Source organism: Pongo abelii, chromosome 21 (genome assembly GCF_028885655.2).
Source record: "Pongo abelii isolate AG06213 chromosome 21, NHGRI_mPonAbe1-v2.0_pri, whole genome shotgun sequence".
In the NCBI taxonomy this organism is placed as follows: domain Eukaryota; kingdom Metazoa; phylum Chordata; class Mammalia; order Primates; family Hominidae; genus Pongo; species Pongo abelii.
The window spans coordinates 43,135,944-43,163,890 of record NC_072006.2 but is presented as its reverse complement, the minus strand read 5'-3'; the positions used below and the strand labels follow the sequence as shown (position 1 = coordinate 43,163,890).

At 41.9% G+C, this 27,947-nt stretch overlaps 1 protein-coding gene and 1 pseudogene across 5 annotated transcripts in view; one reads left to right on the top strand and one right to left on the bottom strand.

Moving 5' to 3' along the window:
* The window catches only part of DHX35 (DEAH-box helicase 35), a 78,958-nt gene extending 51,347 nt beyond the window's left edge, over nucleotides 1-27,611 (bottom strand). Inside the window, exons 1-4 of one of the 5 annotated variants that reach the window (XM_009233580.4) lie at nucleotides 27,456-27,611; nucleotides 20,706-20,839; nucleotides 17,305-17,397; nucleotides 6,007-6,084 (exon numbers count right to left, since the gene is read on the bottom strand). In XM_009233580.4, the coding sequence (XP_009231855.1) occupies nucleotides 6,007-6,084; nucleotides 17,305-17,397; nucleotides 20,706-20,839; nucleotides 27,456-27,495 (345 nt within the window). In that variant the 5' untranslated portion in view covers nucleotides 27,496-27,611. 5 annotated transcript variants of the gene reach the window in all.
* Nucleotides 9,924-12,222, top strand: LOC103888797 (nucleophosmin-like; annotated as a pseudogene).
* Nucleotides 27,612-27,947: the final 336 nt, after the last annotated feature.

Sequence of the window (27,947 nt, the reverse complement as noted above, 5' to 3'; positions counted from 1 at the left end):
AATGAAAAGAACCAAAGGGAAGCAATATTAATAGAGATTTCCCAGGGCCCAGCACACCAATCCCCACAGAAGGAAGGAGTTCGGTCTCCCTCTTTCACAGGTGAGACAACCTTCCCAGCACCCACGCAGTTCCCAAGTGCTGACTTCAGAACATGGCTGGCACAGGAGGTGTCCTGAGACAGAGCTTACTGCTCCAGCCTTTCCACCCCAGCAGCCCCAGGCTCAGGAGGGCAGAGGCTCCCTGCACTCAGCTTCTGAGCTAGGCACACCCAGGCGTTTCCTGCCCATCAGTGTTTAAGACACTGAAGAGCAGATGAGGATCAGAAGCAGCTCTGTCTGGTGACTTGAAATTACAGAATGGGGAGGCCAAAACCAAATCAATCATCCGGCAGCTGGTCTATATCATGTAGGCTTTCAAAATGTCTTATGAAACCAGAAAGTTATCCTACACTGCTCTACCTCTGGTGGTTGTATTTCCCAATGACCAGCATTTCACCAGGACAGATTTGTTATTGTTACTGTTCCAATTTCAACCCTACATGTCGTTATATTATAAATCTCAGAATATGGTACAGGTAGAGAATGTGTGCATAGAGATACCAGGAACTTACGGAGAAAACAGGCTTATAAGAATGAGCGTACATAAATATACATACACCTACGATGTACCCACAAAAATTTTAAATTTAAAAAAATGAGCATAAATTAACAAATCTCTGTAAAAATATAATCATTTCTGCCTGGCCGCCACCCCGTCTGGGAGGAAGTGAGGAGCACCTCTGCCCAGCTGCCCCATCTGGGAAGTGAGGAGCGCCTCTGCCCGGCTGCCACCCCCTATGGGAAGTGAGGAGCGCCTCTGCCCGGCCGCCCACTCTGGGAAGTGAGGAGCGCCTCTGCCCGGCCGCCCACTCTGGGAAGTGAGGAGCGCCTCTGCCCGGCCGCCCACTCTGGGAGGTGAGGAGTGCCTCTGCCCGGCCGCCCCGTCTGGGAGGTGAGGAGCGCCTCTGCCTGGCCGCCACCCCGTCTGGGAGGAAGTGAGGAGCACCTCTGCCCGGCCGCCCACTCTGGGAGGTGAGGAGCGCCTCTGCCTGGCCACTCCGTCTGGGAAGGGAGGAGCGCCTCTGCCCGGCCACCCCGTCTGGGAGGTGAGGAGCGCCTCTGCCCGGCTGCCACCCCGTCTGGGAGGAAGTGAGGAGCACCTCTGCCCGGCTGCCCCATCTGGGAAGTGAGGAGCGCCTCTGCCCGGCCGCCACCCCATATGGGAAGCGAGGAGGGCCTCTGCCTGACCACTCCGTCTGGGAGGTGAGGAGCACCTCTGCCCGGCCGTCACCCCGTCTGGGAGGAAGTGAGGAGCACCTCTGCCCGGCTGCCCCGTCTGGGAGATGAGGAGCACCTCTGCCCGGCCGCCCCGTCTGGGAGATGAGGAGCACCTCTGCCCGGCCGCCCCGTCTGGGAGGTGAGGAGTGCCTCTGCCCGGCTGCCACCCCGTCTGGGAGGAAGTGAGGAGCACCTCTGCCCGGCCGCCCCCTCTGGGAAGTGAGGAGCGCCTCTGCCTGGCCGCCACCCCGTCTGGGAGGAAGTGAGGAGCGCCTCTGCCTGGCTGCCCCATCTGGGAAGGGAGGAGCACCTCTGCCCGGCCGCCACACCATCTGGGAAGTGAGGAGCGCCTCTGCCTGGCTGCCCCATCTGGGAAGGGAGGAGCACCTCTGCCCGGCCGCCACACCGTCTGGGAAGTGAGGAGCGCCTCTGCCTGGTCGCCCCGTCTAGGAGGTGAGGAGCGCCTCTGCCCGGCCGCCCAGTCTGGGAAGTGAGGAGCGCCTCTGCCCGGCCGCCCTGTCTGGGAGGTGAGGAGCGCCTCTGCCTGGCCGCCACCCCATCTGGGAGGAAGTGAGGAGCGCCTCTGCCCGGCCGCCCCGTCTGGGAACTGAGGAGCGCCTCTGCCCGGCCGCCCCCTCTGGGAAGTGAGGAGCGCCTCTGCTCGGCCGCCCCCTCTGGGAAGTGAGGAGCGCCTCTGCTCGGCCGCCCCGTCGGGGAAGCGAGGAGCGCCTCTGCCCGGCCGCCCCGTCTGGGAGGTGAGGAGCGCCTCTGCCCGGCTGCCACCCGGTCTGGGAGGAACTGAGGAGCGCCTCTGCCCGGGCGGCCCCGTCTGGGAAGCGAGGAGCGCCTCTGCCCGGGCGGCCCCGTCGGGGAAGTGAGGAGCGCCTCTGCCCGGCCGCCCCGTCTGGGAGGAGAGGAGCGCCTCTGCCCGGGCGGCCCCGTCTGGGAAGCGAGGGGCGCCTCTGCCCAGCCGCCCTGCGCCTCTGCCCGGCTGCCCTGTCTGGGAGGTGTACCCAACAGCTCCGAAGAGACAGCGACCATCGGGAGCGGGCCATGAGGACGATGGCGGTTTTGTTGAAGAGAAGGGGAGGAAGTGTGGGGAAAGGAAGGAGAGATCAGATTGTTGCTGTGTCTGTGTAGAAAGGGGTGGGCATAGGAGACTCCATTTTGTTCTGACTAGGAGAAATTCTTCTGCCTTGGGATGCTGTTGATCTATGGCCTTTCCCCCAGCCCCCTGCTCTCTGAAACATGTGCTGTGTCAACTCAGGGTTAAATGGATTAAGGGTGGTGCAAGATGTGCTTTGTTAAACAGATGCTTGAAGGCAGCATGCTCTTTAAGAGTCATCACCACTCCCTAATCTCAAGTACTCAGGGGCACAAACACTGCAGAAGGCCGCAGGGTCCTCTGCCTAGGAAAACCAGAGACCTTTGTTCATGTGTTTATCTCCTGACCTTCTCTCCACTATTATCCTATGACCCTGCCATATCCCCCTCTCCGAGAAACACCCAAGAATGATCAATAAATACTTCAGAAATTAAAAAAAAAAAAAAAAAAATGAAATTCACTGATTTTAACTGTACAATTCAATGAGTATTGACAAATGTATAGAGTCCTGTCACTGCCACCACATCATGACATAGCACACGTCCATCACTCCTGAAGTTCCCTTGTGCCCCTTTATGGCCAGGCCCTTCCCGCTACCTTCTGACCCCAGGCATCCGCTGATCTGCTTCCTGTTTTGCTTTTTCTAAAATTTCCTATAAATTAAATCATATGTAGTCTTCTGTCATGTAACATGGTGCTTCTGAGATTTCTTCTTGTGATGCATGTCAGAAGTCTGTGTCTTTCTCTTGGTAAGTAGTATTCTACTGATTCGATATACCACGATTTGTTTTATTAATTCACCAATTAATGGACATTTGAGTTCATTCTGGTTTTTAGCTATTGTGAATAAAGTTGATATAAATATTCAAAAAAAAAAAAAAAAAAATATAATCATTTTACGGGTCTATAAGGTAAAAGCCAAACCTGTTTATTCTTACTCCTTCACTATTTGAATACATCTGCTATAAAAAGTATTTATTTTTATTTTCAAACTCTTTTTAAATTTTTATTATTTATAATCACACAAGGTTATATTCTATTGGCTTTTTAATAGATTTTTATCTCTATCACTTTAGTTCTGCTCCCAATAACCTCATCAACTAGACTGGACAAATACTATCTTTTTGACAGACCAAAAGGAAAGTGAGGTAAAAGACCAAAAAAAAAAAAAAAATCACTGAGCACCTACTACTGGCCAGTGCTGTGCTCTAAGCTTTCACAATTTGTATCTCATTAAATAGACACACATCCCATGAGGTAGACAAGACACTGTTGTTTTCACAAATGAGGAAACTGAAATAAGACAGGTGTTAGAGCTGAATCTGAATCACAGGTCAGGGAGGACCTACCTGGTCTTGAAGTCAAACCCAGACCACATGAGTTCAACAAGCATACTCACTACTAATTGCCTCTCACAGAGATCAAGCAACAGCTTATGCAATCTGTTTTTAGGCTCTGAGATTGTTTGCAGATTTTAGTCTGCACATAAAGTACTTTCTGAGATGTAGCATTTCAAACTTGACAGCTCTATTAATATATTACATGCTCTTTGCTCTTTCAAGAGAAAGCTGTGGTTTCATGGAAGTTATCCATGGCTACAAATTTGGAACTAAAATGCAAACTGATTAAGAGCTGGGATTCCAAACCACAAACAGGAAAAATTGCTTTAATTTTAGGTAACTGAGTCATCTTTTAGTGACAAAAAAGATTAACTCCAGCAGCATTTGCAACTTGGTTTCCAAACTGTTAGCCCCATTTTCATACAAAAACACAACACACACACACAACTTGTAAAACTATATAACTTCTTAATTGAACACTATTAGAAAATGAACTTTGGGCAAAACGACAACACAATAATTAAAACTCAGTACACAACAAAAATAACTTGGGGAAATAGAATTAATTTTTTGTCCAGGTAAAGGCCGCAAACTAAAGGCCCTACTTCCTTTTCTTTAAGCTTTTTTTTTTTTTTTTTTTTTTGGAGATAGGGTAAAGGTTGGAGTACAATGACACAATCATAACTCACCACAACCTTAAAACTCCTGGGCTCAAGAGATCCTTCTGGCTCAGCCTCCCAAGTAGCTGGGACCACAGGCAGGTGCCAGCATGCCCAGCTAATTTTTTAAAAAATTGTTTTGTAGAGACAGGGTCTTGCTATGTTGCCCAGGCTGTTCTCAAACTCCTAGGCTCAAGCAATCCTCTTGCCTCGGCCTCCCAATGTGCTGGGAATACAGGCATTAGCCACCACACCCAATCTCTCAGAGCTAATTTAAAAACAACAAAAGAATTTAAACATGCTATCAACAAAAAACTTATGGTGGCTCAGACTTCTACACCGTGATCCTCAATGCCAAAAGGCAGTGAGCAAAGTCTGCAGTTCGCAGGGACAGTGTGAATCAAGAATTTTATATCAACAAAAACCACAACTGAATATTCTCAAGCATATTAAAAAAAAAAAAAGCTGAATGATAAAATTCAGCCAATACAAGAAATAAAAGCAAAACAAGCAATTCAAGGTTGGCAAAACCATAGAAAATAACTAATGATGAGAACTGAATCCATTCAAGCTAGAATTAAGGTTAAACACCTGTGAGAATTATGATTAAGAACATGTACATTATAAATCTTGAAATGAAAATGACAGGACTGTATCTACAACAAATGGAGAAAGGGAAGGTGGAAAGAAGAATACATGTGCTAATTTCCTCTTCTTTCATAACAGGAAACTATAAGGTGTAATTTGAAATATAGCTAACACCCTGAAGTTTTTTATACTCTTTTTTCTTACTTTTCAAGCTTTAATAAATTATCTTGTGGTGAACATTTATCCAAAGTACAGTCGCTACTCCTATTTCACTAAAGTTTCCTATTTTGTTAAATTCAATAAAAAATATAAATATTAAATATGATCTCATTTTTATAAAATAATTTCTATCCAGGCAGTCAACCATTCATCTTCATCTTTAGGAGAAGCTTGGAATGATGTTCACAAATGTTCACATTGTTTATGTTGGATGGTGAAATTTGGGGTTTAAAAAATATATTGTTTTTTTATTTCCTCAGCACTTTATTGTTTAAAATGCTCATAATGTGCAGGATCAATTTAACAAAAATATTCAAATCATAATTCTCTTAAAACAGAAGACCTGGCCAGGCACAGTGGCTCATGCCTGTAATCCCAGCATTTTGGGAGGCTGAGGCAGGCAGATCACAAGGTCAGGAGTTTGAGAACAGCCTGGCCAACATTGTGAAACCCCGTCTCTACTAAAAATATTAAAAAATTAGCCAGGTGTGGTGGCACATGCCTGTAATCCCAGCTACTCAGGAGGCTGAGGCAGGAGAATTGCTTGAACCCGGGAGGCAGAGGTTGCAGTGAGTTGAGATAGCTCCATTGCACTCCAGCCTGGGCAACAGAGTGAGACTCTGTCTCAGGAAAAAAATAAAAATAAAAAAAACATAAAAACTGAAGACCTAAACTCTTAAGGAGCAACTTCTATTCATTTAAAGCCTTTAGGAAATGTAAACAAATCACAAATGTAGACAACGCAGATAGAATCTTTCCAATACAAAAAGAAACTCACTGTAACAGCAGCCACTCTTCGAGGCTGGGTCACTCCTACCACTCTTCCTTCAGCTGTCCAGCCGGCTTCTGCAAGGTACTACAAACAAAATCACATCTAAGTATACATATGACACCACTTTTCCAGAACAATCTCCCCCAAGATGCTCCCGTATTGTCTTAAAATCACTAAGAAAGGAAAAAGTACAGTTCTTGTCCCAGCAGAACTTTGGGAATTATTTTACAGATGGAAGATCTGAGGCTTGGTAATGTTAGGTAATTTACTTAAGTTCACATCAAAGCTGATCAACAGAAGAACTAAGGCACAATTCCAGCATTCTGACACCCCAGTCCTGGAAAATCACCATGTACTACAGATGCCTCAGGGAACAAAAAATTATCCACAGGTCACTCAAAACAGTGCTAAATCTGTAGAACAAAGAATTTTTAAGCACACATAGAGATGGCTCAATATAAATATCAACCACACAACACATTTCAGCCATATTAAATAAAACAAGTGGATTTTATATATATGACTATACACCATTAGATTAGTACACATATATAAAATTTGATTGAACAGGTGTGGCGGCTCATGCCTGTAATCCCAGCACTTTGGGAGGCTGAGGCAGGCAGATCACTTGACGTCAAGACCAGCCTGGCCAACATGGTGAAACCCTGTCTCTACCAAAAATATAAAAACGTAGGTGGGTGTGGTGGCACATGCCTGTAATCGTGACTACTCGGGAGGCTGAAGCAGGATAATCGCTTGAACCTGGGAGGTGGAGGTTGCAGTGAGCCAAGATCGTGCCACTGCACTCCAGCCTGGGTGAGAGAGAGAGACTCTTTCTCAAAAAAAAAAAAAAATTTGATTTAAGTGTATTTATCTGAGTTATGTACTTATTTAATATCTATGTATTTATTTGATTATATGCCCTTAAAATTCAATATGGATAACAGTGGTTATCAGTTACATGTTTTTCTAACATCTAATAGTTTTACAATGAACATGTATTACTTCTACAATAGAAAAAAGATTTTAAAAGTTATTGCGTGTACCTGCTCATGTGTTCAAAAGAAATAAAGGAAGGATAATATAGATACTAAGAAATAGTTGTCTACAGGGAATGGGTGGGAAAGGTGTAGAAAGAAGGGGAAATGGAGGCAGGGGAACAGGGATAAAGAGGGGGTGTCAATGCTCTCAATAGATCTTTTTGTGTAGCTCTGACTCTAAGAATCATAGCCATGCATGTTTCACATACTTTTTAAATATCCAAAAGACAAATAAAACCAACCAGGATGTGGAGGGGAACCTAAAGGAAATATAAACACTAACAGATGACCCTTTCTATACTACAAATGAATAACATAACCACACTGCAGGGGGTGGAGAAGAAAAGAACTTACCTAAGTAATGATGGAAAAATATATCTTGACTGGATGTTGTAAGGCTAAAGACAGAAAGAACTGAACATAAATGCTGTAATCTAGTTAGTAAATATCCAAACAAGGTTACGAGTTAGCAATTCTGAAACTATTTTAATGAATACACAAATATACTGTAGATAATGAGGACTAACCTTCTCATTGTTGCAGAGAAGTTATAAATAAAGAAAGGCTCAGAAGAGCCCTATGGTATTAGATTGGAATCAGAAGCATTTGCATAAACTCATGGCGTTTAAGATATAGATGGATAGACAGATACAGATAGCTAGATGTTTTTATAATGTATGGCTTAATATTCATACATATATTTCCTAAGTCTGCTCACTGAGACTCAGCAACGACATCTCAGTAGCAATGAGCACTCTAGCATCCAGATCATGATTTCTCTTTTTTTTTGTTGAGACAGAGTCTCGCTCTGTTGCCTAGGCTGGAGTGCAATGCGCAATCTCGGCTCACTGCAACCTCCGCCTCCTGGGTTTAAGCAATTCTCCTGCCTCAGCCGCCCTAGTAGCTGGGATTACAGGTATGCAACACCATGCCCGGCTAATTTTTTGTATTTTTAGTAGAGACCAGGTTTTGCCATCTTGGCCAGGCTGGTCTCAAACTCCTGACCTCAGGTGATCCACCCACCTTGGCCTCCCGAAGTGCTGGGATTACGGGTGTAAGCCACCACGCCTGGCCCCAGATCATGATTTCTAAACATCGTTCTCCAATAAAAGGAACTAGGGCTTGTGTAGGAAAAATACAAGACAAGCCTGAAACATCTTGTAGTACTAGAAAGTAAGGAAGTGGTCAAAAAAATGAAAGCTTTTAGAAAGAAAACAGGAGCCAAAATGAAGGAGCTCCTAACGTTCAAAGATGAAACAATTTGAGCAACACAATAAATAATGACAGTATTGGGCTTTAACACATAGAAAAAAATAAGTATCTATGAATCCATATTGATATACGCAAATAATCTAAGAAATAAGTGAGGAAGAAAGCACAGTTCTTCCTTACAGAAAATTACATTTAATAAAGATAGAGGAAAAGAGGAGAAAAGAAAATCATCACTGCTACAGACAAGATCCACTGAGGGGGATGCTAAACTTAGTAGGTGAGGGTTGGAAGAAAAGCAGACTATTTGCAGTGTGAAAATATGTCCCCCAAGATACATTATCAACTAAAAAGGGAAAGACAGTAGCTTCACAGGCAAAAGCTGGAATCTTAACCAAGTGACCAAAGTTGCTATTACCAGTGGTAACACATATCAACATTATGAACCCATGATGCACTAAGGATACAGTAACATTTCTGTAGTATTCTTGCCAAAAATACATAAGCTCCTTCTAATCATGAGAAAACATGACATAAACCCAAACTGAGGAACATTCTGCAAAGTAAATCCTATTATTCTTTTAAAGTGTCAAGTTCATGAAAGATGAAGACATACTGAGGAATTCGCACAACCTAGAAAAGATTAGGGACCTACTGCAATGTAGGATCCTAGAACTAAAAAAGAATCTTAGTAAGAAAACTGATGAGATTTAAATAAGACCTATAGTCTAATTACTATTATTGTACCAATGTTAATGTCCTGCTTTTGATCTCTGCACTAGTAGTGAAGAGTATAAGGGAATTCTGTATTGTTTTTTGCAATTTTTCTATTAGTCTAAAAGTAGTTAAAAATAAAGTTTAGAAAATCACTGTAAGAAACAAAGGGTTGAAGATAATGTAGGGTTTTTGCTATAAAAACTATAAAGTTTATCTTGTATTAAATACATACACAAAATACTACCAACCACCCCAATCAACACAAATACAAAAAAAAAAAAAAAAAAAAAAAAAACAGAACTATAAGAATAATAGCTAAGAGTCAATGAGCACCTTACTAAGTGCCAGGAACTGTGCTGAGTGCCTTATATGCATTAACCCATTTAATCCTTAAAATAAATTCTATAAGGAAGGTAACATCATCATCAACAATACACAGATGAAGAAACAAAGAGGCCACATAATTTGTCCAAGGAAACAAATAAAAATCTGTGTCCTGGACTTCAAGCTCAGCAAACCAAAGTCATGACACATAAACAGAACACAACATATTACCCAACTTCAAACACACATAACCAATCTAATCTCTTAGTAGTAGTGTTAAGTGAAAGAAAAATAATTTCCATAAAAATAAGCCTGTCCATAAAGCTAGTCACCTCAATACCCTGTGTGATTCAGACTTCTACGGCATGCTTATGATTGCTGAGAGGTAGAAATGTAAAGCTACTGAAAAAGCAGGTGTAGTGCTGACGTCAAGAGGCAGTGGAGAGTCACGGAGGGAGATCACTAAAACGTAGCTGAAGTCCATCTGAGTTCTCCATTCTTTTTAAGGATCACCAAATCTGGGCTTCTGGCTAAAGGACAGAATTAGGAAGAACTCCACCAATAACAGTACTAATAAAAACTGTACTTAAGAAGAGCTTGTGTTCATAGCCCCCTTTTTTTTTTTTTACAGAACTCTAGTAAAAAAAATATCATCTAGGTTCTACATATAGTTTGTAGAATTTCAAAATTATTAAGTATCTAGTGTTTTGCATGTTGTTTTTTCCCAAGGAAAGGTACTATATAAATCTAACAAGAGAGAAAAACCTGCTCTGTACCTTGCTGTAACCTTTAGTTCCTCAGCCATTCCAATTTTCCTAGGTCATAGCCCAAATTTAACTTCACAATAAGTTGGAAACAGTGACTGTCTCAGGGACGGGGAACTGAGTGGCTAGGAGAAAAGGGAATACTCCATAGGAGGGGTAGCAGATATTTGGACCAATAATACAATCTATTACAATGATCTAGTCATTTTCAATAGCAAAGCTTAGGAGATTAACTTTTCACCATTTATTCCTTTGTTCTTTTTGAATTTTGTACCATGTAAATGTATTTCCTATTTTTAAAAAGTTTATAATAAAATGCAATTCCTTAAAATAATTCAATTCAAATGCACGTGTGTTTTGAGCCAGCAACCCCATAAGTATTTTATTTATTCTATAAAAATATCTATATGTGTGCAAAATGATTTATGTGCAAACTGACTCCACTGCATCACTGTGATAATACAAAACTGTAAACAACCTAAATGTCTATCAGTTGGGGATTGGTAAATTATGTTCACATACTAGCATCTATGGAACTGGAAAAAAAACCAATAATACATTATGTGAAAAAAAGACCAAGTGTGAAGGCATTACCTGACTTCAAAAAACGCTACAAGGCTATAAACAAAACAGCATGGTCCTCACATAAAAACAGACACACAGACCAATGGAACAGAACAGAAAATCCAGAAATAAATCCACACATTTAAAGTCAAGTGATTTTCAACAAAAGCACCAAGAACACATCTTAGGGAAAGGACAATCTATTTAATAAATGGTGCTGGGAAAACTGGATAATCACATGCAGAAAAATGAAACCAGTTCCCTAACTCTCACCACATATAAAAATCAAATCAAAATGGATAAAAGACTTAAATGAAAGGACCAAAGTTATGAAACTACCAGAACAAAAGAGAAGGGAAACACTTCATGACACTGGTCTGGGCAAGGATTTTTTGGATATGACCTCAAAAACACAGGCAACAAAAAGCAAAAATAGACAAACGGGATTGCATCAAACTAAAAAGCTTCTGTACAGCAAAGAAAACAATCAACAGAGTGAAGAGAAAACCTACAGAATGGGAGAAAATAAATGCAAACTGTTATCTGATAAAGAGTTAATATCTAGAATATATAAGGTGCTCAAACAATTCAATAGCAAAAAACTAAAAATCTAATTTAAAATGAGCAAAAGGATGTGATTCCGCCCTGCACGGCTGTTCTCTGGAGCAGGGGTCATTTATCTCCATCCGCCTTCTCTCCCACCTAAGTAAGTGCCACCACCCCATGGAAGATTCGATGGACATGGACATGAGCCCTCTGAGGCCCCAGAACTATCTTTTTGGTTGTGAACTAAAGGCCATCAAAGATCATCACTTTAAGGTGGATAATGATGAAAATGAGCACTAGTTATCTTTAAGAACGGTCAGGTCAGGGGCTGGTGCAAAGGATGAATTGCACATTGTTGAAGCAGAGGCAATGAATTACGAAGGCAGTCCAATTAAAGTAACACTGGCAACTTTGAAAATGTCTGTACAGCCAATGATTTCCATTAGGGGCTTTGAAATAATACCACCGGTGGTCTTACAGTTGAAGTGTGGCTCAGGGCCAGTGCATATTAGTGGACAGCACTTAGTAGCTGTAGAGGAAGATGCAGAGTCTGAAGATGAAGAGGAAGAAGATATGAAACTCTTAAGTATATCTGGAAGGCGATCTGCCCCTGGAGGTGGTAGCAACGTTCCAGAGAAAAAAGTAAAACTTGCTGCTGCTGCTGCTGATGATGATTTTGATGATGAGGAAACTGAAGAAAAAGCCCCAGTAAAGAAAGCTATACAAGACACTCCAGCCAAAAAACACACAAAAGTCAAATCAGAATGGAAAAGACTCAATACCACCAAGACCAAGATCAAAAGGACAAGAATCCTTCAAAACAAAGGAAAAAAATTCCTAAAATATCAAAAGTTCTGTAGAAAACACTAAAGCAAAAATGCAAGCAAGTATAGAAAAAGGTGGTTCTCTTCCCAAAGTGGAAGCCGAGTTCATCAATTATGTGGAGTTCATCAATTATGTGAAGAATTGCTTCCGGATGACTGACCAGGAGGCTATTCAAGATCTCTGGTAGTGGAGGAAGTCTCTTTAAGAAAATAGTTTAAACAATATGTTTAAAATTTTCCATCTTATTTCTTTTCTGCAACAGTTGATATCTGGCTGTTCTTTTTATAATGCAGAGTGAGAACTTTCCCTACCGTGTTTGATAAATGTTGTCCAGGTTCCATTGCCAAGACTGCGTTGTCCAAAATGCCTGTTTCATTTTTAAAGATGGAACTCCACCCTTTGCTTGGTTTTAGGTATGTATGGAATGTTATGATAGGACATAATAGTAGTGGTGGTCAGACATGGAAATGGTGGGGAGACAAAAATATGTGAAATAAATGTGAAATAAAACTCGGTATTTTAATAAAGTTAAAAAAAAAAAAAGATGGGCAAAAGACCTGAATAGACATTTCTCAAAAGAAGATGCACAAACAGTGTATTATTTCATATATACGAAATAATGCTCAACATCACTAATCATCAGGAAAATGCAAATCAAAACCACAATGAGATACCACCTCACCCCAGTTAGAATGGCTACTATCAAAAAGATGAATGACAGCAAACGTTGACAAGAATGTGGAGAAAAGGGAACTCTTGCACACTGCTGGTGACAATGTAAACTAGTACAGCCACTAGGGACAACAATATGGAGGTTTCTCGAAAAATTAAAAACAGAACTACCATATGATGCAGCAATCCCACTACTGGGTATTTATTCCCAGGAAAGGAAACCAGAACATCAAAGAGACATGTGCACTCCCATCACTATTCACAACAGCCGAGACATGGAATCAGCCTAGCTGTCCAACAACAGATGAACTGGTTTTTAAAATGTGATATATATACACAATAGAATACTATTCAGTCATAAAAAAGAATGAAATCCTGTCATTTGCGCCAACACAGATGAACCTAGAGGATATGATGTTAAGTGAAATAAGCTTAACATCTTATTTGAAGTTAAGTATTTGAAGGACAAATACTGCATGAGCTCACTCACGTGGAATCTAAAAAAGTTGATCTTACAAAAGTAGAGAATAGAACAGTGGATACTAGAGACTGCAGAGAGAAGAGGGTAACAGGGAGTAGGGAGAATAAAAGGTTGGTCAACAAGCACAGAGTTATAGTTATATAGGAGGAATAAGTTCTGGTGTTCTACTGCACAGCAGAGTGACTACAGTTAATAATAATGTGCCACAGACTTCAAAATAGCTAAGGGAGATTTTGAAGGTTCTCACCACAAAGAAATGATAAATGTTCGAGGTGATGGATATGCTAATGACCCTGATTTGATCATTATACAACATATACATATATCAAAACATTACACTAAATCCCATAAATATGCACAGTTATTGTGTCAATTCAAAACGGCTTTTTTTAAAAATGAAAGAATAAGTAAAAAAAAAAGTCAAAGCATACTAAAACATGTATAGATGTTTCATGTTTAAAATAGGGCATATATGTGCGTGCGCACACACACACACTTCTCTGTAAGTGCATGAAAAAATTTCTACAAGAAACTCATAATATTGATTATAACTGCACAAAGGAAATGAGTACCAGGAAGACAGGGCAGAAGGAAATCTTTTTATGTCCCTTTGTGCCTTTTGAATTTTAAATCATGTGAACCTATTAATGTTCAAAAATATTAAAAATATTCAAATCTTAAAATTAAAAGAAAAAAAAACTACCTTTGTTTATCCACATTACCCAGCCTAGATCCTCAGCCTCTGCTCTTTCTCCTTCCCACCAGCTTTCCCTGGACTTAGTAACACAGCAGGCCCTCTCTGTTCCCTGGCAGCTAAGCCTTGCAGGAGTAAATGGCCAAATCACTGTGATATATTTATCATTGTTCCAAATACCTGCCACCCATCCCTATAGGAGGATTATATACACTGTCACCCCGTTGCTATCAGGCCTGGCCATATAACTTGCTTTGACCAATGAAATGTGAGCAGAAGGCCACTTTTGGTCAGAAGTTTTAAGAGCTATCTCATGATTCTGCCATCTACCACAAGATCAACAAGTGCCTCATAAGAGCAGTACCATCAGCCTAAGGCCCAATGATGATGTGATAGAATCTCAAAGCCAACCCAAGATAAGCACATAGTATGAGCAAGAAATAAACCTTTGTGTTTTTAAGCCACTGAGATTTTCAGGTTCTTTGTTACCAGAACATAGTTTATCCTAAGCTGACTACATAATGTCACAGACTAATTCCCAAACAATTCTGGAACATCATGTGGCCTTTTACCTCTGTTCTATATTCCATAACCTCACTACTCTCTACAGTGTCCTCACCTATAAAATGAAGATAATAATGGTGTTTGCTTCATAGGGTCATTGAGGATTAAACAGATCAACATGTGTAAAATCACTTTATGTAGCACTTATTACTGTTATTACTTGTTATATTATTGTTATATTACTCTCTAAATGACAATCACACAGTAATTTAACCTTTCTCCTGTTTCTTCCTGTAAGAAATGAGTAACTTACTAGGCTCTCAATTCCATCTGCATATACGGTTATCTTTTTCCTCCAGGCCACCATTTCCTCTGCTGTATGCATTTCAAATTGTTCTTTACTAGGTCATCTACCTTTACTAGGTCTGTCTACCTTTCCCTAGCTGTCTATTGGGAAACTTTAAAAAAATACCTACATCTGGGTCCCAACCTATTAATAACCCCATTATTCAGAATGGAGTTGGGGAGCAGACAAAAAAAAAAAGACCTACACAGATCCTGGCATGACCACAAGTCTGGACCAAACAGTCAACAATACATCGTTAACATATTCAAAAATACAAAGGGATTTTTATCATCTTCCCCTTAGACACCCTTAACCCTAAAACCCTGCCACTGGACATGCTATCTCCAAGATGAACAACCCAGGACCGAACCAGTTCTCCTGCTCCCTGGCCGCTCTGTTGGCTGACACTGCCACCTACCCACCTCTCCAGAAACCTCACTCTGTCTTTGCTTTCTCTAACCATGAAGAGTCTCCTGGTTCCTCTGTCATTTCCCTGGCTGCCATTCTATCTCCTTTCTGCTCCTGACTCCTAAATGTTGATGCTCCATGGACTTTGTCCTTAATCCTCTTCTCAGTTATTTCTGTTCCATCTCCTTCCTGCATGTATCAGGATGTTCAATCCCTATGTCCACACCTTCTACGTCTGACCTCTGCCAAGCTTCAGATTCCCATTCCAAACTTCCTGCTAATAATGTCATCAAAGGCCATCAATAATATAGGAAAAAATCAATCTGTTTAAAAACAAACACATTAATTTCCCCTCAAAAAAACAATCTTTACTTTTCTATCACATTTAATACTAGCACTGTTCGCCAAGGCAGCAAGTCGTGATCAGTCAGTGTGCACCTTTGTCCCTTCCCCTTTGTCATCGCAAAAGCACCAATCTAAGTTTCTAATGTCTACAGACCCTAACGCTAAAATTGTAAATTGTTCTCCTTCCTATCCTCACCAGATTATCCCACTATCACCTCTTGGTCGAGGACCCCGTTACACCATCCTTCTCCAGACCACTGCAACAGCTTTCTATGGCCTGCCTCCTCCAGTTTCTAAGTCACCTTATATCTCAATATAATCATTTATCTAAAGCTCAGCTTGTCATGTTGTTCACTTGCTTGCAAACCCTACAAGGACACAACCACTTTGAATATCTTAGACATTATTTACTAAAGTTGAACACAGGATCCAGCAATGCTACTCTCAGGTAGAGCCCAGCAGGAGAATGTGCACATATGTTCACCAAAAACAAGCACATGAATGTTCACAGCAGCACTATCCATAACTAAAAACTGGGAATGACTCAAACGTCAGTAACAATAGGAAAAATAAACAAACCACAGAATACTCATAGAGTGGAATACTAACTAGCAGGGGTTAGCATTACATTTTACATTTCTGTAAAGGGCCAGATGGTACATTTTTAGGTTTTGAGGATCGTAGGGTCTCTGTCAAAACTGTTCAACCATATGTGGTAGCCTGAAAGGAGCCACCGGCAATATATCAACAAGTAGGAGTGGCTGTGTGCCAGCAAAGATTTCTCTACAAAACAGGCAGTGGGCTGCATCTGGCCCACTGGCCATGACTTGCTGAACCCTGCTATGCAGTAATGAAAATGAACAAACTGCAAATAATTCGACACCAAGGAAGACTCACACATAATGTTGGACAAAAGCAGCTATATTACTCCTTTATAAAATTCCAAATATACGCAAAACTAATTTATGAGGTTAGTAGCCAGAATAAGAGCTACCCTTGTGTTCATGATTGTAGGGGTAAGCAGACAGGGCAGTTAGAGATGAGAACAGAACACAGAAGAAGAGTTCTTGAGGTTTTGGTAATGTTCTGTTTCTTGATCTGGGTGCTGGTAACACAGATGTATTCCACTTGCAGAAATGTATCAAGGTGTACAAGTATGACATAGGTACTTTCCTATATATATGCCATACCTCAAGAAAATTAACATTAAAAAAGGAAATAAGAAACTGCAAGGTCTCTCAAGCTCAGTCAGTCTTCACTCTTCAAATTAAGGTTCTTAAGACACACTCTGAATTCACCCTACACTTCTCCACCCCAGTATCTCTAACCACAATATTCACTGGCTTGGAATATCTTCTCAGTCAGCTCCCACTGATAATTCAAGGTCAATTTCAAATGCCAATTCCTTTACAAGGCCTTTCTTGATCCTTCTTTCTACTCCTATCCACATCACATAGGATTTTTCCTAGTAAGAAAGGGTTCTTCCATAGCACTGCATAATTCTATAATAGCCAATTTTTATTTACAACTATAGCAAAATTCATTTTACCCCACCTCTTCAACTGTAACTATTTAAGGATAAAAACTCTGTATTTCACATCTTTGAATAAATCTCCATTGTAACTTTCAGAGGATGGCTATTCCATTACTATTTTGGAATTATAATAAATCGAAGACAAACTGTTACTTTAGTACTCACCAAAGAAATTATAAGCCCTAAAAGTTTAATAAAAAATATCTAGTTGAAGTGAACATTTCCTGAAAGGAGACCTTAAAAATGTAAATGATAATAAAGAGAGTTCTCAAGTTACAAAATTCGTCCAGCCAAATCGAAGTGTAAAGACACATACTAAATACGTACTCACCTGAGGAATCTGTGTGCTCTTCCCACATCCCGTTTCACCAACAATCACCACTGTCTGATAATTTTCTATCAAGTATAAAATATGATTCCTAAGCTGAAAAAGAATAACACACCTTGCAAATAGCCATACATTGTCTCAAAAGACCTAAACAATGATATTTAAACATTGTGAAATGAGCTGTTTTCAAAGGAAAGTAAATTTTAAATAGAACTATCAAAATGTATTTCTAACCCTCAGGTACTGTTCCTCTCAGTATGGGCAAATACAACTGCAATAAAGTGTAACACTTATCAAAATACATAATGCATACGCCCTTTACGATTTTCACTTAAAAGAAATTATAGGCCAGGCGGGGTGGCTCACGCCTGCAATCCCAGCACTTTGGGAGGCCAAGGCAGGGGTGGATCACGAGGTGAGGAGTTCAAGACCAGCCTGGCCAACATGGTGAAACCCCGTCTCTACTAAAAATACAAAAATTAGCTGGGCACAGTGGAAAGTGCCTGTAATACTAGCTACTCAGGAAGCTAAGGCAGCAGAATTGCTTGAACCCAGGGCCGGGGGAGGCTGCAGTGAGGCGAGACCATACCACTGCACTTCAGCCTGAGCAACAGGGTGAGACTCTGTCACATAAAAAAAAAAAAACAAGAAATTATAGACATACTACTACATACTATATGTGTACAAAGACATAAATACAAGCATACTCATTGCAGAGTTGTTTATAATAGCCAAAAATTCAAATAGCCTAAATGTGGATCAACAAAAGTTTGGTTAAATCAGTTATAAAATATTCCAATAATGGAATAATTTGTAGTTATTAAGAAGAGGAAATATCCATTTGTACTGATATGGAATGATCTATAAGATACGTTAAGAAAAGGAAGTAAGATGTAGAACAGTGTGAATAATACACTAGTAACTGCATTTTTTTAAGGGCAAATACGTATCTACTTGTTTATGTGCAGACTAATTTTGGGGAAAAACAAAACAAAACAAGAAGCTGTCAATAGTGCTGCTCCCAGAGAGGTTGACATGTTCTTACACTAAGGACAATATACAAAGCAGAAATCAGGAGGCATTTATAAGACTGGGTCTAATCAGAAGTGAACATGGCAGACTTGCATCCAAGAAGGAGTCACTTTTGTCTATACAGCAGCCTAAAGAAGGCAGACAAGGGAACAGGTGGCCTCATAACGGTGCTGTGGAAGAGGCAGTGATCTTTAACAATCTGTTGCTGTTTTAGTTCTAACATTGTTTTGTTTTGTTTTTTGAGATGGAGTCTCGCTCTGTTGCCCAGGCAGGAGTGCAGTGGCGCAATCTTGGCTCACTGCAACCTCCACCTCCCGGGTTCAAGAGTTCTCCTGCCTCAGCCTCCCAAGTAGCTGGGATTACAAACATGTGCCACCACGCCTGGCTAATTTTTTATATTTTTAGTAGAGATGGGGTTTCACCATGTTTGCCAGGTTGGTCTCGAACTCCTTGTCTCAAGTGATCTACCCGCCTCAGCCTCCCAAAGCCTATAGGATTACAGCCGTAAGCCACCACACCCGGCCTCCAATTTCTGTTTTTAAAGCTACTTTTACTTTTTGTTTGAAAGGGAAAAACGATGGTGTAGAGGTAACTTGTTTTCCTTTTTGTCTCGATTTATCTTTAACATCTTGTAAGATCTCAACTGTACTTAAACTCTGCTTTGCTTTATATCAGTAACTTACACCCTTCTTCTTACCATTTTAATTTCATAAACATTTCTCAACTTCTTGTTGCTTTTCTTTCTTTTTTTCATTTGCTGTTTCATTTATGTTATCTTATAAGCACAGTTGGGAGACAAAGAATAGTCAAGAAAAGGCCAAAATTTAAATACTTGAGTAAACAGTAATTTCCCTTGTACTTGAGCATTTACTACATGTCGGGTATCTTGCTAAATGCTCTGCATGAATGATCTCATCTGGTCCTCATAACAGTCCTATGAGGTAGGTGCTCCTGTAGTCCCACATCACAGATAAGGAAAAGAAGCTCAGAATGGAGAAGTGAGGTCACACAGCACACAAATGGTGAAGCTTGGGTTTGAACCCTGAAGTCTAGCTCCAGAGTCCGGACACTTCATCACAGCTCAAACTGTCCCTCAGTGGTGAGAAAGCAATAGTAAACCTACCATCTCATCTCCTGAGAGTCAAACTTGCTAACATTCATACATAGTGAATGTGTTAGTCACTTGAGGAAGAAATCCAGAGACAATCAGTTCACTTGTGACTAAAATATTGGGAGCCACATAAAACTCCAAGTAAGGCAATCTGGCTAAATTAAGAAGGCTGCTGTTGCCTATCTATTTGGAGAAAGAACACATTAATAGAAGAGGAATTATCAGGACAGTCTAGTCAAAAGAACTCCATGAGTATAAGAACTTGGCACCTTTTGGCTGCTCACACCTGTAATCCCAGCACTTTGGGAGGCCGAGGCAGGAGAACTGCTTGAGCCCAGGGGTTCGTGACCAGCCTGAACAACATAGGAAGACCCTGTCTGATAGATAGATAGATAGACAGACAGACAGATAGATAGGACATGGCAACTTTCACCCAGCACCATCCAGGAGAAAGAAAGAGACACAGGTGCTGGTGGCCACACCTACTCGGGTCACTCCAGGGGCATCCTGTGGAGCAGGGAGAATTCACCCCTCGTCAGGGGCTGTATGACATTTCTGTAACCTGTCTTGGCTCTGTACTTCCTGATTACAGCTTGGCTTCCCATGTGGATGTGCCAACAGGGAGAAAGTGTATATATCAACTGTGTCCATCTGTACTGGAGAATTATCGCTAGCCATAAATGAACAGTTCTGAATGAATTCTAGTTTGCACTTTGGTCTCTTGTAGCTGAGCACGTATCTATTTCGTGAGCGCTAATAAAACCTGGATGTGCACTTGGTAAGTAGTAACCATAGCAAAATCCTGTCACTGTCTCAGAGGAAGTCAGAGTATTAACTGATGTCTTCAGCAGAAACAACCTCATATTCCCAATTAAACTTGTCTAAAGGAGTGACTTTAAAAATAAAGCAAAAATTGGCCATATGTTGGTAATCTGTTATATAGAAATTAACTGCTATTTTCTCTACTTTTCTGTATATCTGAAATTGTCCATAACTGAAAGGAATAAAGGGGAAAACAAAAGTCATTCTAATTCTTCCAGTTTTCCAGTATGTATGATGCAACTGAAAAACTCTTAAGGACTTTCAAGATTTATAACGTTAACTAAAAAATACACAGTATGAAAAGTCATCCCTTATGATAAGGGTTTCTCTGAGCTCACTGTGTTCTAGAAAGAGGACAACATTCCCTTCAGTGCTGAGCATAAAGCTAACGCAGACACACGATTCAAGCCCACAGGTTGAACATGATTATTTGACGTACCTTGAATACCGGCAGCTTCTGCCTCTGCTGCTCTATGGAAAGGGCAGCATAAGGGTTGTAAACAACCGTTGTCCCAGAGTTTTCAGCCAGACTTTGTCTCTCTTCAGAGATGCTTACACCTGGCCCCTCTGTACCTGCAGCAGAAATGTTTTTTTCAGATTCTCTGATACAATGAACAGAAAAAGGTGTTAAGGTTACAAACTTTCAAAGATGAAGATATACAAGAGAAGCAATACTTTTCATCTCAAACTACTCAAAGGTATTCAACTTTAACTTTAGGAAAGAATCCAGAAAAGTGCCTACGAGGAACTAAAAATCTTCCCTAAAAGCTTCACCACAGTGTCAAAAACAAACAAGATAGGGTTAGGTGCAGTGGCTCACGCCTGTAATCCCAGCACTTTGGGAGGCTGGGGCGGGTGGATTGCCTGAGCTCAGGGGTTCCAGACCAGTCTGGGCAATAAGGTGAAACCCCACCTGTACTAAAATACAAAAAATTAGCCGGGCATGCATGGCGGTGTGTGCCTGTAGTCCCAGCTACTCGGGAGGCTGAGGCAGGAGAATTGCTTGAATCCAGGAGGCAGGGGTTGCAGTGAGCCAAGATCGCGCCCCTGCACTCCAGCCTGGGCGACAAAGAAAGACTCTGTCTCCAAAAAAAAAAGAAAAAAGAAACGAGATGGCAGTCCCACTGGGCTCCAAATTGGCCACTCAGAACTGTGTATTACAGAGCACAGTGTCTTTACTTCCGGCCTCCATGTCCATGTTATTACTGAATTCTTAACAGAAGTGAAAGAAACCCAGTGGGAATTAGCTGAGGTAAAAGGATGAATCCTGTTGCTGTAGGATGGCAATAAGGCTCAGAGATGACAGAAACTGGGCACTCAAAGCAGCCATGGCTTTCTCCTTCTCTCTTCTTGGCACCTCTTGCAGGTTCCTTCCAGCCCCTTAGGTTGGCTACTGTACAGGAGCTGGAAACATGGCTGCCGGCAGTGCCAGGGTTCACACTGACAACTCCTCCACCAATCATTCATCATTCACCCAGCAAGGACCAGCAAGGATGGACCGAGGGCCCACTCCATGCCACACACTGCTCTAAGCACTAGAAACACTGCAGTGAACAATACAGATGCCAGCCCTACCCTCACGGAGCTCATTTGCTTTTTTAATTCTTCCTCTCAGTGGAAAGTAACTTGGTGCACTAAGTGGTCATAAGTGCTATGGAGAGAAATAAAGACACCGTAAGGGGGCCTGGGAGTCCCAGGTATGTGTTGCAATGGGGGGTGGGGGAGGCTCTTTTATACTGGACAGACAGGGACTGACTTCACCCAGCTTAGGTCCAATCCCCACCCCAATACAATCAACCACGGCCAGTGGTTGATTCCATTGGAACCATGGAATCGGGAGTGGATAGATGGGAAATGCTATTCTCAGAAACCACCATGCTGGGCAGATTAAACAAGAGATCTTCACCCCGGCTTCTTGCTAAGAACAATGACAAACTGGTGCTCCTGATGGTGAAGAATAGGGAAAACATATTCCATCATGAAAACCTGCTGAAGGTTCCATACAGTTTTAGCTCAAACAGAAAAAAAACTCAGGAGAAACATAACTTTAAATTCTGTGATTGGCTTCCATAACTTTTCATGCTGACTTGCTGCTGTAACCCTAGGACAGAACTAGGAGTAATAAGTAAATGACACAGGGTTCAGAATTCAACTCAATGTAAGGAAGATATTTCCAAAAGGTCACACCGTTCAGCACTGGAGTATGCTGCCTTGTAAATGAATAAAAATCCTCCCTAGATCTAACACATGCTATACAGCCTCCTGCTGGGGCACTACAGTGATAATAACCAATAACCATCATCTCCTAGGTCTTCTGAACTCAGAATCTGTGATGCTATGTGAAAGCACAGGAGCTTTGTAACAAGAATATTCAGCTCAGTGACTTACTTTTACACTTTTTAGGGTTCTCAGATTGCTTCAACAATCTGATAAAGGCTATGAACTCCCTCTCCTAAAAAACACACCAGCATTTACCAGAATATAAAATTCTGGGGGTCCATAGACCGCCTAGAGCTAAGTTTAGAATCACTGCTTTAGATCTCTGACCCTTTTCCATTTACTTCCAGGAATACAGTTGTGTTTCAGAAGTTCAAGATGGCCAAAAATCAGGTTAAGTGGGGCACTGTTATGTTGCTTTTGCCAAAATGTTGACCTTCCTTTCAACAAGATAAAAGATGGAACAGGACCTGGAACAACGCCTGTCCTCAAAGAGACAGGCTTTCTTTCTTTTCTTCCCTTCTTGTCACTACATCTTAATAATTCCTTGTAATTGTTACCCAAGAAAACAATTACAAAGAATACCTTATCCTCTTCTGCTGTGTTTTTGTCCTGAATTCCTGCCTTTTCAAACCATGTTTTAAACCTTCATATCCCCTCTGGAATATTTTAACGTGTCTTTTGTACTACCGCATTCCTCCCTTGTCTCTAACCTACAGCCCCAATCTATCTCTTCTGTTATGAGTTTTTTTTTTTTTTGGAGATGGAGTCTCTGTCGCTCAGGCTGGAGTGCAGTGGCGAGATGCTGGCTCACTGCAACCTCCGCCTTCCGGGTTCAAGCGATTCTCCTGCCTGGGCATCCCAAGTAGCTGGGATTACAGGCACGCACCACCGCGCCCAGCTGATTTTGTATTTTTAGTAGAGACAGGGTCACACCATGTTAGCCAGGCTGGTCTCAAACTCCTGACCTCAGGTGATCCACCCACCTCGGCCTCCCAAAGTGCTAGGATTACAGGCGTGAGCCACCACGCCCAGCTGAGCTCTTTTATAAGAACAGCTATGTCAGTTGATAAACAGTATACCTTCTCCTCATAAAAGACTTCCTTCAACCAAACCAGAACATCAGGGCTGCTTTCCCTCTATAAACACCCCTCTGTGGCTGCCTATGATTGATTTTTCCTTGAGAGTATGCTCTATGCTTAAGGGAGTAACAACTTTATAGCTTTTGCAAACTATGAACATCTTCATTTCCCTATCTTAACCAGGCTGATATCCCTAATTCCTCATTCCCTTTAACTTGGTTTTTAAAAATTTGACTGGTGACCCATTAGTGGGTTATGAAATCAATGTAGTATGTCATACCAGCACTTTTTAAATAATGAAATAGAATAGAAAGCACCAGAGCACATTCCAGAAAGCAATACTGTTTATGAACAACTTTTTTTTCGGTTGTGTATGTGTGCTATATCTTACTGTGGGTCAAGTCAAAAAAGCTTAAAAGCTATTGTAAAGTTTTCGTCATGCACATGGTCAACAATCATGAAATATTTATCAAATGAGCAAACGAAGATGGGCAGGCCCTTCTGATCCACGTGTACCTGCAAATTAAGTAGAAGATTTTTGTAGAAAACTCTCAGGCAGGTCATACAAGCCCCTTAAGTCACACTCCTAAGGTAGACACCACAAATGGATATCTTAAGATACCCAGACATGCTACTGTTAAAATGTTTTAAATCGTTCATTTAAAACAACACATAAAATTTTCCCATTCAGAGCTAGATATTAGGTTTCTCAAAAAAAAAAAAAAATTGGGCAACTCTGAACCCATATGATAACAATTAGGTGGACCTGAGTACAGCTCCCTATTTTAGAAAGCATATGTAAGCTCTACTGTAGATCTCCACTGTACATATCTATCCAGTGTATGCACACTCTGCCACAGTCCCCACCACTCCCTATTACCTCCAGTAAGCAACTTCACTCAGACTGTCTGAAAGACCTCTGTAGTCACAGGCTCAAGCCTACAGGATATGTTCATGATTTGAATGTCTAGCCTTATATCAGCTTCCCTGACTTTCACCTTGCATTTCCCACAACCTACTTCGTATCTTGAATTTCCTCACTAAAATAAGAGTATTATTGTCATCACAGAGATACTGTGACTGTTTAATAAGATGTGTAAATGAAAGTGACTAACACAAAGCAAGGGCCCAATAACTGTGTACTAAAGCTATTCCCATGTCAACTAATGACAACAAAATTTACCTAGACCAGTGGTTCCTAAATTTTGATGCATGCTGGAATTCCTTAGAGACTTTAAAAAATACTGACGCCTGGCTCCTAGGCCTCCAAAGTTCTAATTTATTGGTGTGGGGTGCAACCAGACATCAGGACTTTTCAGAGCTTCCCAAGTGATTCAACTATAAAGCAAAATTAGAGAATCACTAACCTAGACAGTCACCCAGCCCAGAAATCTGAGTTATTACTGACTTCATCTTCTCCCACATCTTCCCCTAAAATGTCTCTCCAACAGGCCCCTCCTCTAAGCTCCCAGGTCAGAATTAAGGTTTTTAACATCCCTCCTGGATTTCAGTAGTACCTTCTCTAATTTCCTCCTCCATCCACTCTCTACTCCACTGCCAGTGTTATCTTTCTATAGTAAACCTGATTTGTCCCTGCTTAAAAACAGTGAAGTCAGGCCAGACCCGGTGGCTCATGCCTGTAATCCCAACACTTTGGGAGGCCGAGGTGGGCGGATCACGGGATCAAGAGATCGAGATCATCCTGGCCAACATGGTGAAACTCCATCTCTACTAAAAATACAAAAATTAGCTAGGTGTGGTGGCACACACCTGCAGTCCCAGCTACTCAGGAGGCTGAGGCAGGAGAATCGCTTGAACCCGGGAGGTGGAGGTTCCAGTGAGCCGAGATTGTGCCACTGCACTCAAGCCTGGGTGGCTGAGCCAGACTCCGTCTCAAAAAAAAAAAAAACAGTGAAGTCTAAATTTTTTAACTTGTCATGAAGATCTTTCACAATGAGGCCCTTATCTACTTTTCTAGCTTCATTTCCTGTCATACCCCAAAATATACCCTAGCACTTAACACCATCACACTGCTCTGTTATTTTGGCTTTCTGGACATTCTAAAGGCACAAATCCCATTCTGCCTTTGTTCATGCTGCACCCTTTGCTTCGAGTTCCATTTCTCTATGAAACAAAACCTTATTCATCCTTTAATGTCCACTCCAAAAATACCAGCTTAATGAAGTATTTCTTATTCATACATTCAACTTTCCCTCCTTCTTCCACACTTCCATATAATTATAATAGTAACCTATCTAGTGCCAAGATCCTGTTGTGTGTTATTCTCATTTAATCCTCACAACAATACTTTGGGTAGGTATTATACCCAATTTACAGATGGAATAACTGAGACTTTGAGAATTTAAGTGACTATCAAGTCATCAACTTAGTAAGTGGTAGACATGATGGGCACTGCAGTCTGACTCTAGAGCTCATCTTCTTTACCACCACCTTACACTGCCTCATTGTAAAATCTCTTCTAGAGGACATCTAACTTTATATTCAATTAAGAGAGAGACGGTAACTTGAGAGCAGAGCCCTGAGCATCTATATTTGTCTCCTGAACACAGGATTAGGTTTTCAATAAGTGGACCCTCAACGGATGAACTAAATAATGAAATAGAACTCTTAGAGTAATTCCACGTTCTTTAACCAAAATAGTACCCTGGTCTGATTTCAAACAATTCATTCAGCTCTTTATTATACCTAACACTTTCACCTGTTACTAAAAGCGTGAATAAATTTATTTATTACTTAGTAAGTTCCTAGTTTTGGATGCAAATAAAACTCAGGATGGATAATTGGCTGATGACTTGAAATGCTGAACCATAAAACTGTCAAGTGACAAACTACAAATTTTTAAAAAGCATTAAACACATCTCTTGCTTGGGTTTATCTCTCACATCATTTATATGCATGGTCAGAATTTCAGGGAACCACCAAAAAATTAAAAGCTTTGCTTATATTACATTCTTGGTGTCATTTCATTTTTGCTGCAATATACTTTGCACATCCAGACCTGCGGGGGTGCAGGTGGTGGAAAAAAATCAAGCTGGTAGCTGTAATTTTAAAACTTTTGTTTTTTACAAGAAACTGTTTGCAGAGAGGAAGTAATGCATCTAGTACGGTCTGGCATATACACATTCAGTAAAAACCTGATTAATGAGTAAATATCAAGACAAAACAAGTAAAGCATTTTGTGATTGTTATTCGTATTAGTCTGTAAGAGAGGAAGTGGCTGGCAGCCAGTATGAAGGACTGTTCCCTTTTCTAGTAGACATTCGGAGTGGACAACAATTATCCTAAAAGAAAATAACACACTTTCCCTTTTTTTGAGCATTTATTCTAAGTCTGACAACGCGTTGTGCTTGTCATTTAAGCCCACAGGATAGAAGTTATTGTTCTGCCCACTTTACAGGTAAAGAGGTCATGGCTCAGAGGCATTAAATGACTCGCCCAAGGTCACCCTACTACAAGGCAGAGACGAAAATTCGAACCCGGACAGTCTGACTCCGTAACTTGGGCTTGCAAGCCTCCAGCAGCGAGCAGCATTGACTCCAGGGCGGTAACGAGACACGAGGCGGAGCTTTAGGATTCCCCATCTAACGAGGTGGGCAGGACAAGCATCAGTAACGAGGAAGACGAGGCCCGAGGAGGCTGGACCACTTTAACAAGGTCACACAGAGTTTCTGCTTACGCTAGGGGAGCACCCCCAAATCCCTCGGGACCACTGGGGAGCCTGAGCCAGAGTCCCCCCGCACAGAGGCGGCAGCGCCCAGCTCCCCGAGGTCAGGCCTGCGAGCACGTCTGCTGGCCCCAGGGCGCCGGCCGCGGCGCCAAGACCGAAGTCAGGCCGCCGCGTCTGCCCAGCGTTCCACCAAGGGCCTTACCGGGTCGCCAGAACTTCACCAGTCCCACGGGCGCAGCCATGCTGGGGTAAAAGGTCACGAGGCTAGCTCCACCCCACCGTCGCGCGCGAGGCCCCCAGGGCCCGGAGGGCGTGGCCCCCGAAGAGCCGCTGCCCAGACGGATCGCGCCGTGTGACGGCCACGCCCCCATAGCTGCCGCCCCCGTCTGAACCACGTGACCCACTGCCTGGCTCCGGCGAGCGCACCGGCCCCGCCCCCGAGCCCACGTGACCCTGCTCAGCCATTTTGGAGAAAAGGGCGCGCTGGTCCGCCTGCCTCTTGAGCGTGGATGGTTGATGCTCCAGGTGACCTTTTAGGAGGGTGGCGTGTCCTGGATGGCGGCCGCACACTTAGGAAGAACGGGCTTTGGGAGAGGACCGCTGGCCCGAGAGTGGAACGTTGCACGCAGTGGGCGTTGAAGCAGTGCTTTCTGGATTAAACACGAAATACTGATGTTACAAGCTACCCCAACTT